Below are 17,406 nucleotides of genomic sequence, written 5' to 3'. Positions count from 1 at the left end.
GCCATTGTCACTCAAACAGGGACACTGAACATTCACAGGAACTTCTCATTTGTCAGGTGAGTGGGATGCTCCTAAAAAATAGCTGTGTCAGATAAAGGAAGGAGGGGATCAGGTTTATATATAGCTTGGTGTAAACATGGGACAGTTAGGATCCAAAGAAAGGGATCTCTCTGTTGCTATGCCTGTGCTCAAGTCTATGCTGAAATCAGGGAAGGCACAGTTGTCACAGTTTTAAAAATAGTTATTGAAATTTACCCCTGTTTTTTTTTTTAAAGAGGAAGTGGTAAATTCAGAGACCTGGGACAGACTTGGTAAACAGCTGTGTGACAGGTACACAGCCAAGGGACCAGATGAGATCTCATGGCTGTTAGATTTTACACCTGGCATTTCAACTGTGCAGGCCTGCCCTGTGCTGAAGTCACAGTGTAAAAGTCTGATAGGCTCTATTTTGATTTCTAACAGGCTAACTCTAGTAGCAGCTTTGATCAACATCCCTAACACTGCCTCCCGTCTGTGGAGCTCCGCTTGCACAAAGTTACACAATCTTTTCTTCTTGTCTGTTTTATGTATGTGTGCACACCTGTGTATTGTGTTGTTGTGTCTACATATGTGTTTGTGTCTATATATTATGTACAGGGTATCAAAATTAATGTATAGTTAAAGAGCACTCCTAAATTAAAATAAATGGATCCAAATATTTTTTAGTTTATATAACTTAAAAAAAGAATTTCCGTTTGAGTTGGGTAAACAGATAAAAATCAAGATGTCTTTAAAATTACTAACTCATGTTTTTCTAGGTGGTCAGAAAACTTATAAAGTATTGGTTTCTATAAAATCTCTAAAATGTAATATTCATTGCTTCTAGGATATTTCTTCAACTGGAAAGAGTTGGTTAATACTGTTAAGTACATTTGTTCAATATCTTGGCTTTTACAGTTAAAAATGAGTAAATTAGATTTAACATAAATGGGATTAATCATAAATATGTTTGTTAAAGGAAACATCTGATTAATTTACAAAGTTAAAGCGCTAATCTATCAATTGCTAAATGTAAAACCAAGCACTCTTAACTGAAATATATTTAAACGTTATATGTGTTTTCATAAACTGGTAAATGGGAAAAAGGTTTGAGATGGCTTTGTTTCTGTGTCTTTACTAAAAGCAAGGTTGTAAGGGTTAAGATTCAGTCAGGTGTGTGATTTATGTAGAAAGAGTGTGAGAGGTTTCAGTTGGGTTTAAATTAAAGTACTATAAAAGCAAAAGTAATTCATCTTATTAAAGTTATTTGTCTAAATTGAAGAACTTCATAAGGATTGTTTCAAAATATGAATTTGGAAAGAGATTAGTAACTAGGAAAGACATAAAAAGGTTTTAGGTATGAAATATATTTTAATATAAAAAGTAAAGGGAAATGTTTTTGGATAAAAAAGTCTTTTTCTGGTAAGGTAAAAGTTTATAAATGTCTAATTAAATTACAAAAGATTTGTAGAGATAAATTTCAAAAGTTTGTATGAAACTAAACTGGTTATATATAACTCATACAATCAGCTAAAGTTATCTAAGTCTTTTTCCTTTTTTAGGGGGGGTGGTACCAGGGATGGAACTCAGGGGCACTCGATCACTGAACCACATCCCCAGCTCTATTTTGTATTTTATTTAGAGTCAGAGGCTCACTGAGTTGCTCAGCGCCTCACCATTGCTGAAGCTGGCTTTGAACTTGAGATCCTCCTGCTTCATGCCCAGCAGGGTTTTTTTCTCTTTTAAGAAGAGAGTTCCTAATCTACAGGGCCAAAGATCTTGTGTGGAGTTTCTGGAATGGAGCATGCTACAGAAATAGATATGAAAAAAGCAGCTCTTCCTACAGGCTTCTGAAAAAGGGCCCAAGAGAGGGAAGGAAAACTGAGTCCCCAGACACAAGTCAAAAATTAATACGCAGGGCTGGGATTGTGTCTCAGCTCAGGTAGAGCACTCTCCTAGCACATGTAAGGCCCTGGGTTCGATCCTCAGCACCACATAAAATATATAAAAATAAATAAATAAAATAAAGGCATTGTGTCCAACTACAACAGTGTTTCCCATCGAGCATCCACCAATACCTTACTGCCCGATCATACAACATGAGAATTGGGTACCTTTCCTAGATGGATGGAACGTGCTAATACTTTGCCAGTGCAACATGAAGTCCCTGGCAGTAGTGAATGTGTCTTGGATTGGTCCTGCAGAATGGATAGACAGGAATCTATGACTCCTGGAGGCTTTGTTAGTAATGTTCTGACCTTCCGTGATGGTGGCATGCAAAAATACCTGTGGCATTTAATATCTACCTTAGATTTCATCAACTATACCAGCAGCCCCTTAACTGACCTGTGGACAGGAGCTGTAAAGCAGTTCCCCTGCTATGGCCTGCAGGCCTGTATCCAATCTCCTTATGTTTTCATTTCTGGAAAAGTAAAAGTAAAGAGAACTGGAAAAAAATATATGCATTAAAAATGCTCACTTTATTAATAATTTAGGTCAAAATACTTCCAAAGCCCTACAGAATCATGTAAGTATTGATGAAAAGATTGAAACTAAACTAAATGCTTTGGAAGCTACTATCATAAATGTGGAAAATGAGCTTGCTGTTCTCAAATTTAGACAACAGCTTTGATGCCATGCTGGCTAAAAGTTTGTTTGTGTTACATCTGCAAATTTTAACATTTCCCATTGGGCTAGGGAAAAAGTTAAAAGCATCTAATGGGCATTTGGCAGAGAAATAATGACCATCTAGACCTTATGGCATTACATCATCACATCCAGGATATTCAGGAAAGCAGGAATGATCTCGTGGATCTTGTGTGGCTTGCTGAACAGATACTTCATGACTTAAATGGTTTTAATCCTTGGAATATATTAAAACGTTCAATAGGGTACACTTTTGGAATTATGGGTTTACTATTAATTCTCTTTTGTGTTGTACCAATAGGATGCTTCATCTTCTAAGAAGACACCTGAGAATTTCAAATAATCGCCCATCACTTGTGCTTAACAAATAAAAAAGGAGGAGATGTTGGGAACAGGGAATGAATTATGGTTTTTGAGCTGTCCAGCGACAGAAATGATGCCCCTCCTGGGAATTCTCTGGGCAAAGGCATTGATTTGAGACTGTCCAGCTGCTCTGGTGACACCCTGTCCAAACGGAGGATAATTCCATGCCAGCCATGAAATTATCAGTTCATGACCTTAGGTTCAAATGCCAGATGCCTAGGGGTAGAGAATTATGGGTGCAAGCTGATAGTTCTAACTGGGCTATTTATAGCCTCAACTTTGGTTCTGTTAACCTTGAAGAAATTTTCTCACAATAAATTCTTTTGATGTTAAAACGTATATGATAAATGTGCCAAGGGTTGTTAGTGAAACAACAACTGGGACCCAGTTTTTTCTCTACTTGTGTGTCTGCTTGTCTTTTCTTCATCCTCTGACCACCTAGTTTGGTGACCTGAATTAATGGCTGTTAAGGTCAGGGCACTCCACCTCCCATCACCTCCTACCACCAAGTGCCTTCTGCCAGGGCTCAGGTCTTGTAAGGCCACTGACCCTTGAGAGAACAGACCTAGGGAAGAAGTCCATGCAGGTCCAGGAATAGATATGGCTATTTGGACAGTTAATCTGATTTCCAAGTTCCTTGCACAGTCTGGAAAGAAGGAGCCGTATGGTCTCTAGGTGACCAAATCTCTTGACCTCACAGAGGCATGACTCAGCTGTGGGGAGAAATTCGGCTGGAGTAAGGAGCCCCTGCAGCTATCTTACATGGGCCTAAGAATGATGTTCTGAAGAAGCAAGCCTCCAAATTCTGAACTGCCTCTTCCCCTATCTCTCCTCTGAGCGTCCTAGACACCTAACAACTCAGAATTGTTCTTCCCTCATCGTCCCTAACACCGTCCCAATCATCTCATGCCTGTTACTGAAGCTGCCTCTGGCTGCACTCTGTGCTGTCCTGGGCCTCGCCAACCCTCCCCAATCTCCTTTACCACGCTATCTTATAGAACACAACATCCACTCAGGCCAGAATGCATCAAGCTGCGGTGACTCATGGAAACCAAAATTCTCATTCAGTCTTCCCACAGCATGTGCCGCACTTCCTCCACCAGGGTGCCCCAGGTGCCCGTCATCATCAAGGTCAAATTGTAGTGTGTCAGAGGGAGCTTCATGTAGAATATGTATGAACACTTCCAAAATTGCCGAGCCGTGCAATGCATGGGTCATAAAATCTCTATTAATCAATACCATTTGTTAGCCAGCATTTTCTACCTCCCAGGGACACTGGATGTGACAGCTGACTCTTGGGTTAGCCTGAGGTCTTGATCACTCTTATGCACCTTGGAGGTGGAACTCCTCCTGCTCCAGTGGAGTCTTTGATCCCTGATCTCTGCAGACAAAGGTCTCCTCACCCTCCTCTCTCCTCAGAACCACTGTGCTAACCTCAACGTAACTGCTGTCCCCTTCATTTGCTCCAGGTCAAGGGCCACATGGTTTCAGTGATATATTTTAGCTTCTCATATACAGCCTGTCCCATGGTAAGTGCTTAGTAAAAATCTTTGGATGGGCTGGGGATGTGGCTCAAGTGGTAGCGCGCCCGCCTAGCATGTGCGAGGCACTGGGTTTGATCCTCAACACCACATAAAAACAGAATAAAGATATTGTGTCCACCTAAAAGTGAAAAGATAAATATTAAAAACCTTTTGATGAAGAAAAAAGAAGCTTCCAATTGTAAAGAGCTGATGAGTTTGTACCAATTGGAAGTTAAGCTAGGAAAAGACACTCTCCAAAAGGAAGAGTTTATTAGCACAGGCCCGTAATCCCAGCAGCTCAGGAGGCTGAAACAGGAGGATCACAATTTCAAGGCCAGCCTCAGCAGCTTAGCAAGGCCTTAAGCAACTTAATGAAACCCTGTCTCAAAATAAAACATAAAAAGGGCTGGGGATGTGGCTCAGAGGTGAAGGCCCCCTGGGTTCTCTCTCCAGTACCATAAAAGAAAAGGAAGGGTGTAGTTGAGAATGTTCTGTCTGCCTTTCTCTGATAGGTTGACCTTAGCAAAGGCTCCTTTCACATACTCTACTAATATTTATGGGCTGCTATAGTTTGGCTTTAGAATGTCCCCTAAATGCCCCTGGGCACAAAGCTTGGTTCCCAGGGCAGTGCCACAGGGAGATGGTCGAACCTTTAAGAAGTGGAGCTTGGTGGAAGGTCCTTAGGTCACTGGAGATGTCCCTAGAAGGGGATTATGGCACCCCGGTCCCTTCTAGCAACACAGCTCTGCAAATTTTTCTCTGTGTGACTCCAAACAAGTTGCTTGACCTCTCTGAGCCTTGAAGTCTCTCTCTGAAGAATGGAATTATGATGTGACAATCACGAAGACTAAATGACGCATCAAAGGCCTAGCACGTGGCAGGCACACAGTGAACTCTCCATAACTGGGACGTTAGCAAGTGTAGATGGCACATGTTCATGATGAATTAAAATCAGCACTCTTCAAGGGGAAGCAGGTCTGCAGAGTGGGGCCATCCCACTGAATGAGGATGTTCATTTCCTGGTTTCGAAGTGCCATCTCCCGGCACATGGGTCCACTTTACAAATCTGTTGATGATTCCTCTCTGAGTACAAGCTGTTCTGTTTCATTGGTTATTACATATTTTCAAATGTTAAAGAATTTTTCAAATTTTCTTTCTGTTGTGGTTGGTTTGTAATGTAAACCCACTGTGTGTGAACGTCTAGTGCGTTCGGGTCCCTGGGTAAGGGTCACGAAATAACCGGGACACAGGGGATGCAGAGCAAAGGCAGCAGTTGCGACTGCATGCTGAGATTTATTTGCAAGTTCCTTTTATATTCTTCTTCTAACAAAGCAAGCAATTAACACTTTACTCACATTGCCCAAATATCATGCCTCAGCGGGTACACAGAGCTAAATTCAGATCGGTCCTGTTCATATGATAAGTACCCTCCCAAAGTTCTTTGTAGACATTATCTAATCCTCTGAGGATGCATTTGTTTCTTTAGAATGTACTATTCCCAGGACAAGTATGCAGGAAGCTTCTTCCTCCTAGCCAAACCATGCAGAACTTGTGACTTGCGATAAGGGGAAGAGAACTTTTTCTCCTCCTAACTGAGGTTTGCCTCAGCTGACCTAAATCACAACCACAGCTCTTGCAACCTGTCAGGCCTGAGGGAGCTAAACTCTGCACACTTAAACCCCAACAACTGTGGTCAGAGGAAATGCCTTGATTGGCCCTCTCACATACATCGGGACTTGCATGTCATCCTATGTGGTCTGAGGAAGTGTTCCAAGTGTGTCTGAAGAGCATGTGTGTCCTGTCCCCCCAGGCGAGCATTCTGCGTATGTGGGGGGACTCTCTCTTGACAGCACTGATTTCATGAGCCAGCCCTTCCGCTGATTGTCTAGAAGGGGGCCTGAGGTCCACACGGTCTGTTGTTGGATTTCATGCTTCCCTCTTAATTCTGCTGCAAAGGACACTGATATTTATAGTTGTCACATCTTTCCAGTGTACTGGTCCTTTTTGTCATTACAAAATTTCTTATTTTGTCTCTAACAATATTTGTTGTTTTAACTTCTATTTTTTTCCCCACTATTAGGATTGGAACCCAGGGCCTTCCACGGTTAGGCAAACGCTCTTCCACTGAGCCACACCCCAGCCTTTTCCTATTTTATTTCAAGACACAGTCTCTACTAAGCTACCAGGCTGGCCTTTAACTTGTGATCCTCCTGCCTCAGCCTCCTAGTCCCTGGGATTACAGGCATGTACCACGGCAACCAGTTGGTCTTAAGGTTTATTCTTTCTCTCTCTCTCCCTCTCTCTCTCCCCTTTTGTCTCTCTCTCTCTCTCCCTCTCTCTCTCTCTGATCTCATAATAACATAGCTGTTTGTAGCAGTCTTTTAGGGTTGCCACAATAAGTTCCTGCAAACTGGATGACTTAAAACTGCAGAACTTGATCCTCAGCCCTGGAGGCTGGAAGTCTCAAGCCAGGGCCATGCTTTCTCTCAAGGCTGTAGAGAGGGCCCTTCTCTCCCACCTCTTCCTGCCTCTGGAGGTCCCAGAAGCCCCTTGTGTGTCTTGGCACACAGACACACCATGCTAATGCCTGCGTCTGTTAGCGTACGACGTTCTTCTGTGTCTCCGTGTCCACATTTTCCTTTCTTATGAAGTCATTGGTCATTGGATTGGGGCTCACTCTAATCTGGTGTGACCACACTTAACTTGATTACATCTTCAGAAGTGGGTAAATGGATTGCCGATTTCCAAATAAGGTCACACTCGCAGGCTCCAGGTGGACATGAATTTGGGGTGAGGGGTGTCATTCCGCCCAGCACAACACTCTGGCTCTCTTCCATCACCACCTGTGAGGGGTCTCTTTTCTTTTCTCATCATTTTATTCTCCACCTATTTGAGTTTTTGGAAACAAAGTTGTTATCTGTCATAGACAGGATCAGACCTTACTGTGTGTGTGTGTGTGTGTGTGTGTGTGTGTGTTTGTGTGTGTGTGTGTGTGTGTGTGTTGCTGGGGATGGAACCCAGGGCCTGTCCATGCAAGGCAAGTGCTCCACCACTGAGCTACATCTCCTGCCCACCACCCTTATTTTTGGAGGGTACTATCTCTGTCTCCTCTGTCTCCTATCTCTGGAGACAGACCTCCTAATTGACAGCCAGCTTTTTCCTCCCTTCAGCACTTTGAATAGGTCACACAACTACCTTCGTACCTTCTTTGATTCTGAATTGTATTGGTGTTGGTCTCTGGGTTCTGCTTCAGTGATAACAGAGTCTTTGGCTTTCCATATTTTGACTATCATCTGTCTAGGTGTGGATCTTCTACTTGGAGTTTGTTGAATTTCTTGGCTCTGTAGATTAATACTCTCCAATTAACTGGGGGAGTTTGAAGCCATTATTTATTCAAATATATTCTTCTGCCCCTTTCCACTCTCTCCTCTCCTGAAATGCTCCTGAAGTGCATATTGGAACACATGGTAGAAGACAGGTCACTGCAGCTCTGTTCATTTTCTGCATTTTTTTCTTTGTTGTTTAGATTGGATATTTCTCTCAGTCTATCTTCCAGTTCACAGATTCTCCCTTCTTCCATGTTGAATCTTGTCTTGAACAGCCTCAGTGTGGTCTTATTTAGTTGCTGTACTCTTCAGCACCAGATATTTCATTTTTTAATAATATCTTTTTGGTACTATTGAGAATCACTATTGTTCATTCATTGTTGTCATGTTTTCCTTTATGTCTGTGAATACTATTTTTTAAAATTTGTTAGAACATAGTTACTATATCTCCTTTGAAATCTTTGACAAATCTAACAGTTAAAGTAACTCAAAGAAGGTTTGCATTGGTTTCTTCCCGCCCCCAGAGTGAGTCACACTTTTGTTACTCTTCATGTCTTGTCATTTTTTTTTGTTTGTTTGTTTAAAAAATGGTCATTGTAGCCACTCTGGATTCTGATTGTTTTTTTCCCGGAAGTTGTTTTGTAGTTATTTGTTCAATGGTTTACCTGAACTTTAGCTGTGAAATTTGTCCACCTTGTGGTGTGCAGTCATTCATGTATTGCTTGAAAGCAGACTGTTTTGTTTTTTAATCTGGATTGTTAGGGTCCATAAACAAGTCAAGATGGCACCTGGCATTTTGCAGAGGGAGTGGTTTGTGAAATAACATCAGCGAGCCATTAAGTGTGGAGATTCCTTATTGGTTGACTGCTGTATCTAGTTTATGTTAATTAAGATAAGCGGTGTGGAATGTATATATACCCCTCCGGTCCTACAATAAACGGCTCCCACTCCTGCTGTAGCAACGTACACAAGTTGCTCGTCACCCCCCCCTCCCGCCCCGGTTATTTTGCTGCAGCTGGACTTTGGCACTGGATTCCTGTGGGTGCCTCCCACCTGCATAGCTTAGTGGTCAGCAAGTGATTTGATAGACTGCTCACACACCTCAAATCCTGGAGGCCTCCATCCTCTGGAGGCACCTGAATGTAGATGGCGGAGCACATTCACAATTTAGGCTGCTCCCAGGTCTTCCCTGGGCTTTTGAGTCATCTCTGCTTCTACCAAAGAGCTAGGGTCAGCTTGGCGACTCTCATTGTCTTCCGTGTGTGACCCACTGGCCCCAATCACATCCTTGTCCTCAGGCCAGTAGAGGCCCAACCTTGACTCTTCCCCACCCCTGCCTCGGGGAAGACACTGTCACTGAACCATCCTGGGTATGAGCACCATCTACTGGGGCAGATCTGCTTCCGTGGCAATGGGGGAGCGGCGGGTCCTCACAGGCTGCCCCTCCTGGCAGAAGTCCCATACTGACCCAGATGGTGGGGGTGGATATGGACAGAACCCGCCAGAGCTGAGTGCTGCAGCCTGCGCACAGGGCAGCGAGTGCCCAGGGACAGACACTTCTCTGCTGTGTGGCTGGGTCCATCTCCAGAGCACTGAAATGGGTGGGGCTGTTTACTTGTCTTTCTTTCTTGGGGACAGGGGCTCGTGCCCACCTTTATAACTGCTCTCGGGGAAGGGGGTCCATGTGAACTTCAGCCACAGCTGCCCACCTGAACCCTACCCCTCCCAACACTTTCACAATTACCTCCTAGAACCAAAGCCCCTCTGTCCAAACACTTCACAGCAGGTTCTTGTTTCCTGACCAGACACAACTTGGCACCGAAGCCTTTATGAATGCACCGAAAGCCAAGGAATGAACTATAACTTTGACTAGGAAATAATTCTCAGAGGTTTGGTGCAATTCATGTGCCACAAGTCCTCCCACTCACACACGCACCAGGTCCACAAGAAGACCAGACTGTGCAGTCGCTCGGGTGCAGAGTGGAGGCCAGTCTCCATCGCTCATTCATTCTGAGATGGGGGCCTCTGTGAACTTTGGTTTCCTCGTCAGTAAAGCTGATAATAACTGATAATGAATATGTTCAATAACCTGAATGAGCCATTTCATAATGGGCACATATATAAAAATATCATCTTGAATACCACAAATATATACAACATTTTCCTGTCAGGTATTTAGTTAGTTACTTAGTTATTGGTAGTGGGAAATTGAACCCAGAGGCACTTTACCACTAAGCCACATCCCCATCCCTTTTTATTTTTTTATTTAGAGACAGGGTCTTGCTAAGTTGCTGAGGGCCCCACCTTAGTTGCTGAGGCTGGCTTTGAACTTGTGATCCTCCTGCCTCGGCCTCCTGAGTCTCTGGGATTAGAGGTGTGTGTCACTGTGCCTGGCCTAGGTTTTTAAGAAAGAAATTAAAGATACTGACCTAGTGAAACTGCTCTGGGGGATGAGATGATACATGGAAAACGCCTGGAACATAGCACACACCTGAAACACTCTAACGTGTATTTTCTCTCCATTATAAGCCTCCGTTCCTTTTACGGTTCCCAAGAGACAGCAGCCTGCTATTCACTCACAAAACAAACTCCTATAAAAATCCACATGTGCGGGAACAAGGAGTCGGAAGTCACATTAATGAAATGGCGCAGCATTTCGTCTGCTGGACTTTAGCTAGTCCCAGGCCCCATCTCCGTCCAGTTCTACGCATGGGAACCTTCTAGAGACCCCGGTGACTGCTGTCAGACTGCCAGCGTCCTTCCTGGGCTCTTGTCCAGGACCCTTACCACAGTGGAGAGCCAGCCTTCCGCAGCTGCATGCATAAATCATGGTGCTTGCTTGTTGTGACACTGCCTGTGACATCAGCAGTGGAGTTTGACAGTTGCTGGGCGACAGCATCGTCCCAAGCTGTGTGCAAGTGCAGGTGGATTTCTGTGCCTGGTAAACCACGTAGATTCCTTACCTCTACGGTGAATCCAGGGACTGTCTCTGTTGCTTAGAGGGTGAAGAGTGTCTTCCCAACAAGGTAAGGAAAAACGCCCATGTTTTTTTCCCTCATGGGTAGCTGCAGTGGTTGGCAACCACAGTTGGATTACAGGAACTTTACACTTCATGTTCTGGCTGAGATGGTGTTGTTAGGCGTATTCCTTAGGTGTCAATCTTTTTTTTTTTTTTTTTGCCTGGAAAAGTTTATGTTCTGGTACATTTTGATGAGTTCCAAGTGTTTCATTACAGAGTTCATGATAAAAAATATTATGTGGCTTATCTATTTTACAAGAGAACACAAGATCTACTAAATTATACACACACAGAGCACTGGACACAACGGCCTCTCCTTTGGATAATTAGGAAGGAATGTCTAGATTCTGCGTCACCTGTCTCCATCTCTGCAAGCATCATATGTCCCCTGTAGCTGGGCTGAAGGAATGTCCCCAGAGGAATGGAGTGCACAAGTGTGCCAGTCCAGCCCCGCGGACAACCAAAATGGCTTCAGCAAAACAAAACAAAATGTGTGTGGAGGATAAACTTTTGTGTGACTCTTGGGGTTAAGCAGTGTCCCCAGGATGATGTCTCATCCCCTGTCCTTGGCTACCCCTTCCGCAGCACTGGCTGTATTCAGAAGCAGGCACCCACATGGGCACAAACAGCCATCAGCACCTCCAGGCATGGCATGGCTCTCAGCAGGTGTTAGGAGCCAGCCTTACTCCTGGGCGGCCGAGGTCAGGGAGAAGAATCTTAGCTCAGCTTCCCTGGAAACAAGCTGAGGTGGCCCAGTATGTACTGCAAACCTGTTACCTGTTGGGAAAAGCCTGTGGGAGGCAGGGAGGCGCCAGCCGGGCCCGGTTCCAGGTCAAGTCCACCCTGCTGTGATGGCAAGACAGGCCGGGAGGCGCACCATCAGAGTTCCCTCTCCAGCTTGGGACTGGACCTTCACTTTCTTTATTCCTGGTCACTGGCCAGGATCCACCGTGGGCCAGGGCGCACTCCCTGGGGAAAGCAGCTTGGTCACCTCAGGGCTTCTGTTTCCAGAGTTTCAAGCTGGTGAGGAATAAAAGCGTGAATTCCCTGATGGGAGACGGGGGAAGAAAGACATCCTATTTCACCATCTGGTTTCTTACCCTCAAATTCTAAATTTTAGGAATGCCACATATATAAGGGCTGCTGGTTTAAGGAGTGTTAGGGCCGGCTTGTTTGTCACCTCCAAATGCATGTTGAAATTTAAATGCCATTGTATTGGTCCTGGGAGTGGGACCTTGAAAAGGTGTGCAGGTCACGAGGACTCTGCCCTGGAAGCTGGACTAAGGCCCGAATCCCAGGCTCATTATCATGGGAGTGAGTTCACCTGCCCTCATTCTCCCTCTCTCTGCTCTTCTGTCAAGCACAAGCGACCCAGCAAGAAGGCCTGTCTCTTAAAGCAGGGATTTGGGCTTGTCGAAGTCTATTCTTTTTTTGTTTGGTTGGTTTGGGTATTTTGTTGTTTGTTTGCTTGTTTTGTACCAGGGATTGCACTGAGGAGTGTGTAACCACTGAGCCACATGCCCAGCCTTTTTTTTTTTATTTTTAATTTTAAGAAAGGGCCTTGCTAAATTGCTGAGGCTGGCCTCAAACTTTCAAAGCTCCTGCCTCAGCCTCCCAGACTGCTGGGATTACAGGCTTGTGTCGCTGCACCTAGCCACTGTGGAATATTCTGTTCTAACTTGAAGAGACCATCTGAACCAGGTATGGTAGTGCATTCCTGCAATCCCAGAGGCTTAGGAGGCTGAGACGGGAGGATCATAAATTCAAGTCCAGCCTCCACTTTACAAGGACCTTAGTAATTTAGCAAGAACCTATCTTAAAGAGACAGAGGGAGGTGGGGGGGAGGGGCTGGGGATGTAGTTCAGTGGTTGAACACCACTGGGTTCAATCCCTGGTACCAGAAACAAACAGAAATGGTCAGTCTGAGCCTTCCTCTGTTAATCTCCACTTGGGAGATATTTTCAATGAGAGAATAAGATTGAACAAATCACAGAATTTCAACACTGAAATTGTCTCCATCTACCTGCACATTGCTTGAAATTTTTATATAACAGCCTCAAGTTGTTATCCAGGTTTGCACACTACCAGAGGAAGGAAGTTCATTGTTTCCTCGAGTAACAACACCATGAGGACTTGGAGAATTTTGCTTTGAGATGCGATCTGAAGGAGGACTTTCTGTTGTTGCACAGTTCTCAGCCCTTATTCTAAAACCTTCCATAGAGTAGACATTGGGCAAAATGTGTTTCCTCTACTGTATTTAGTGCCATAAAGACTGAAGACCTCAATCATGTCCTCACAAGATCAATCATTTCTTTTCTACTTTTTAAACTGAAGATTAAACCCAGGACTGCTCTACTACTGAGCCACATCCCCACCCCTTCTTATTCTTTCTTTCTTTTTTTTTAATATAGTATCTCACTAAATTGCTGAGGCTGGCCTTGAATTTGCAATCCTCCTGCCTCAGCTTCCTGGGTCACTGGGATTACTATTGTGCATCACCACACCCAGCACAAGATAAACCATTTCCTTTTTCCCCCATATTTTTTATTGGAGCATTATAGTTGTGCAGAATGGTGGGATTTGTTGTTACATATTCATACATGCACACAATATAACTATACAATTTGGCTAATATCATTTTCCAGTATTTCCTCTTCACTTCCTCTCCTTCTTCCCCCTGGTAAAATTAACCATTTTTAAATTGTCTATATTTCACAGTTTGTGGTCCTCTCTCCATTGTGTTTGCCTTCCTTTGTGTGTATCTAATTGTCTTTTTAAAAAATGCAATGCTGAGGATCAAACCAGTGCCTCATATGTACCAGGTAAGTGCTTTACCACTGAGTTATATGTCCAGCCCCAAACACAATCATCTGGGTAAGACTTTTTGTTCTTGTTGTTTTTTTTCCCAGTGTGGGGCATTGCCCCAGGGCTGCAAGCCTGCTGGGTAAGTGCTCTGCCACTGAGCTACACCCCTACCTGGTCACTGTGTCTTAAGCCCACTTTTTCTTATGTTTCTGCTAAGCCACGAACTATCTTGTACTTGAAAAGCCCTGAGTATAATCCTACTTATCCCTTTAATATTTTATAGATTTTTCATTTACAGAAGCAAAATGAGGTGAATGTCACGTCCAGCAGAAGAACTTTACACATCAAACAGCCTGAGCTGCCCTGTCTCATGACTTCTGCTCACAGACTAGAAGAGATGGAGCCTTTCTTCTTTGATGACTTTGGCTCAATGATACAGAACAAGGCCATAGAGAGAATCATCTTGTCGATGACTGTGAAGCTTTGCCATCTGCTCATCTCCATGGAGAGGGACGATGTGAAGAAAGAAGTGTTCGCTTCTTTGGAGAGGATGGCAGAGGGCCTGGCTGAAGCCAGCGAAGAGTTTGTGCAAGTTGCCAAAAGGTAATACCTTCAAAGAACTCCAGGTGCTTGCTCTGACAGGTGGCAGGAGGAGCATGTAACTCGAGCCTTTTATGGTCTGTGCAAGTGTTTTTCGAAAGAAGCCAGGTGTGAGAATGGATAAAGCATAAAGCCAACTACTTACTGTGTTATTACTTAACACTGGGTATAAGTGTGGCAACATTTCAAAAGTGGTGGGGTTTTGCACTACAGTGTGGTTCTGTGCCCCATCAAAAGATTTCCAGATTCATTCTTAGTGTTTCACAAATTAGCTGTTTTATTATAGGATGAGAATTTTATTATTGTCTAAACACAGTTTCCATGTTGGTCATTCAGTATATTAGACCTGTAAACCTGCATGCAAATTACTCTCATATGAGGTTCCAGGATTAATGTAAAGGGGTCTACTTAAAAGAACAAAACTGAACCCTTTAGATGAAAGTTGAATACTACAACAAATGTTTACATTTTAGCTAGGTACAGGCTGCACACTGGTAATCCAGCAACTCAGGAGGCTGAGGTAGGAGGATGGCAAGTTCAAGGGCAGACTGGGCAACTTAGTAAGGACCTAAGGATCTTAGGAAGACCCTGTATCAAAACAAAAATTTAAAAAGGGTTGAGGAGGGGCTGGGGTTGTAGCTCTGTGATAGAGCACTTGCCTAGCACATGTGAGGCACTGGGTTCAAACCTCAGCACCACATTAAAAACTAAATTAATTAAATAAATTAAAAAGTGGGGCTGGGGATGTGTCTCATTGGTGAAGTGCCTCTGGGTTCAATCCCCAGTTAAAAAAAAATTTACACTTTTATGCCCAAAAAATGTAGGTACTAGAAATTGACTGTCTATATCTGAATCCCAGCCCCACTGCTTACTAGCTGTCTGGCTTTGGGTGAGTTCCTAAACCTCTAGATGCCTCCTCTGTGAAGCTGGAAATAATATCCAACCCATAGGACCTTCATCAGGGTCATGGGAAAAATCCCTACAAGTTGCTGAGCACGGTGCCTGGCACATGGTAGCCAAATTACAACTGCCCCCTATCTAGCTTCCAAGTGAAGTACCTGCTGCAGGTGCTGTCCTTGGTGCTGAAGCACAGCCTCGAATAAGAGACCTTCCTGGGGGTAGTGGAGCCAACTGAGAGAAACCACAAAACTGCATCAACACGGAAGAGCCCAACACCCACAAAGAATGTGGGGAGAGAACAGGCATTTCACCGAAGAAAGGGAAATCGAAGTTTTGGATGCTAATTTGATCATATAGATTAAAGACTTTAGAAAATATGTGTCTATTGACTCATTAACTCCTATCCTACTGATTTATTCTAAGTAGATACTCAGAAATAGGAGCCAAGATGTATATGTAAGGATGTTTGTGTGACATTATTTAAACTTCTGAAAAAATTGGAAAAAAGCTAAACTACAGCATAATCCTGTGTTGAAGCAAAAGAGATTATAAATGCTTACCATAGTATAGATGAATATGCACTCATTAGAGGAGATGGCTACAGCACTGTTTGTGTGGGAAAGCAGCTGCCAAACCCTTAAGGCTAACACAGAGCCTGAAAGAATTCATAATGGCAGCATGCATCAGACTTTAACAGTACAGCAAAGTTAATTCCTAATCTTTGACAAATGCACTATGATTACATAATATGATGGGAAGATGGGTAAAAGGTATGCAGAATGAGGTGATAGCATTTTTTACATGGATATATGGTAGTTTCAGCATGATTCATCATTATGAAACACCTGAAGCAACCCGGACACCCAATTGTAGAAGATGCATTGAATAAACTAGAGTTAGACACACAAGACATGGTACAGCTGCTAAAAAGAGAGCAAGGAAGAGCCTTATAAATGGATCAGGAGTGACTTCCATGACATGTTATATGAAGAAACAAACAGCAAACAGAACAGGAGTCTGTGTGGTGGTTGCACCCCCAGGTTCACTTCAGGAACAAGACGTGGTGATGGCAGCAGAAAGCCCTTAGGTGTCAGCCCTTAAGCAGGCCACCCTGGCTGGAGAAAACTGCCTTGTCTAGGGTGGCCCCCAGCTGAAGGCTGACTTATGCAGGTGTGCAAAGACCCCTCAGCTGTCCACCCAACGTGGGACAGTGCTGAGGGTCTTCAGTTTCATGCAGCTCAATGGGCTCAGTTTCCCCTTCTAGCCCACCTCTACTCTCTTCCTTCCCAGGGGTGATCCTAGGAGCACTGCCTAGTAACCCTGCACCCTGATGGCCACCTCTGTATTTGTTTTCCAGAGCCAAACTGTGGCAATATGCTACCTTTTATATAAGGGAGGAATAAGAAAATACACATGATTATCTTATTGTTGCTTAAAAAAAGAACAGGAAAGATAAAAATAGACACTAATGAATTTGGATGAGTTTGGTTACCTACAGAAGTTGGCAGGTTGGGACAGAAGGAGTGGGAGAAGCACAGTGATACTCCTCTGATTATATCTTTTTCTGTATAATTTGTAATTTTGTGTGTGTGTGTGTGTATTTTGACTTTAGGAACAACATGAATTTTTTTTGTATATGCAAAACATTTAAATCTTCAAGGATGGAGGGAAAACCATAAAATGTAGAACAAAAATAAGAATAAATGCATCCACCTAGATTTGAAGCTAATAATGTAATCACATTGAGGTAAAATTAAAATAACTAAAGCAAGTAACTTTTGAATAAGGTACTTTAATATAAATCTTTAAAGACAAATGAACAGCGAATATATACTGTACTTCACTTTGTGGATTTGTTTTTCAAAACAATATGAATTAACAAGTGTGAAACCATTTTCTGTGTTCTGTGCTCATAGAACAGACGAGTAAATATATTGAGGATATTGGGAACCAAGTTTCTCACTAGTGTAGAGAAGACATACAAAAATAGAACAGGAAGTTCAGGACAAATCCTGTTATGTTTGATTAAAATTGGAGGTATTGGGCCGGGGATATGGCTCAGTTGGTAGAGTGCTTGCCTCATATGCAGAAGGCCCTGGGTTCAATTCCCAGCACCACATACACAAAAAGTTAAATTAAATTAAATTAAAAAATAAGATAAAATTGGAGGTATTAGCATGAACTTGTATTTTTATATATTTATGTC

The 17,406-nt window shown here is 43.3% G+C and overlaps 1 protein-coding gene across 1 annotated transcript in view; it reads left to right on the top strand.

Moving 5' to 3' along the window:
* Nucleotides 1-9,287: 9,287 nt before the first annotated feature.
* LOC308632473 (uncharacterized protein) overlaps nt 9,288-17,406 on the top strand; it is a gene marked incomplete at both ends in the record, with an annotated part of 33,833 nt that continues 25,714 nt past the window's right edge. Inside the window, 3 exon segments of the mRNA XM_081264570.1 lie at nt 9,288-9,477; nt 13,805-13,839; nt 13,999-14,303. Of these exon segments, the coding sequence (XP_081120696.1) occupies nt 9,288-9,477; nt 13,805-13,839; nt 13,999-14,303 (530 nt within the window).

Source organism: Spermophilus citellus (genome assembly GCF_964194105.1).
Source record: "Spermophilus citellus genome assembly, chromosome: 13".
In the NCBI taxonomy this organism is placed as follows: domain Eukaryota; kingdom Metazoa; phylum Chordata; class Mammalia; order Rodentia; family Sciuridae; genus Spermophilus; species Spermophilus citellus.
This window is presented reverse-complemented; position numbering and strand designations above follow the sequence as displayed.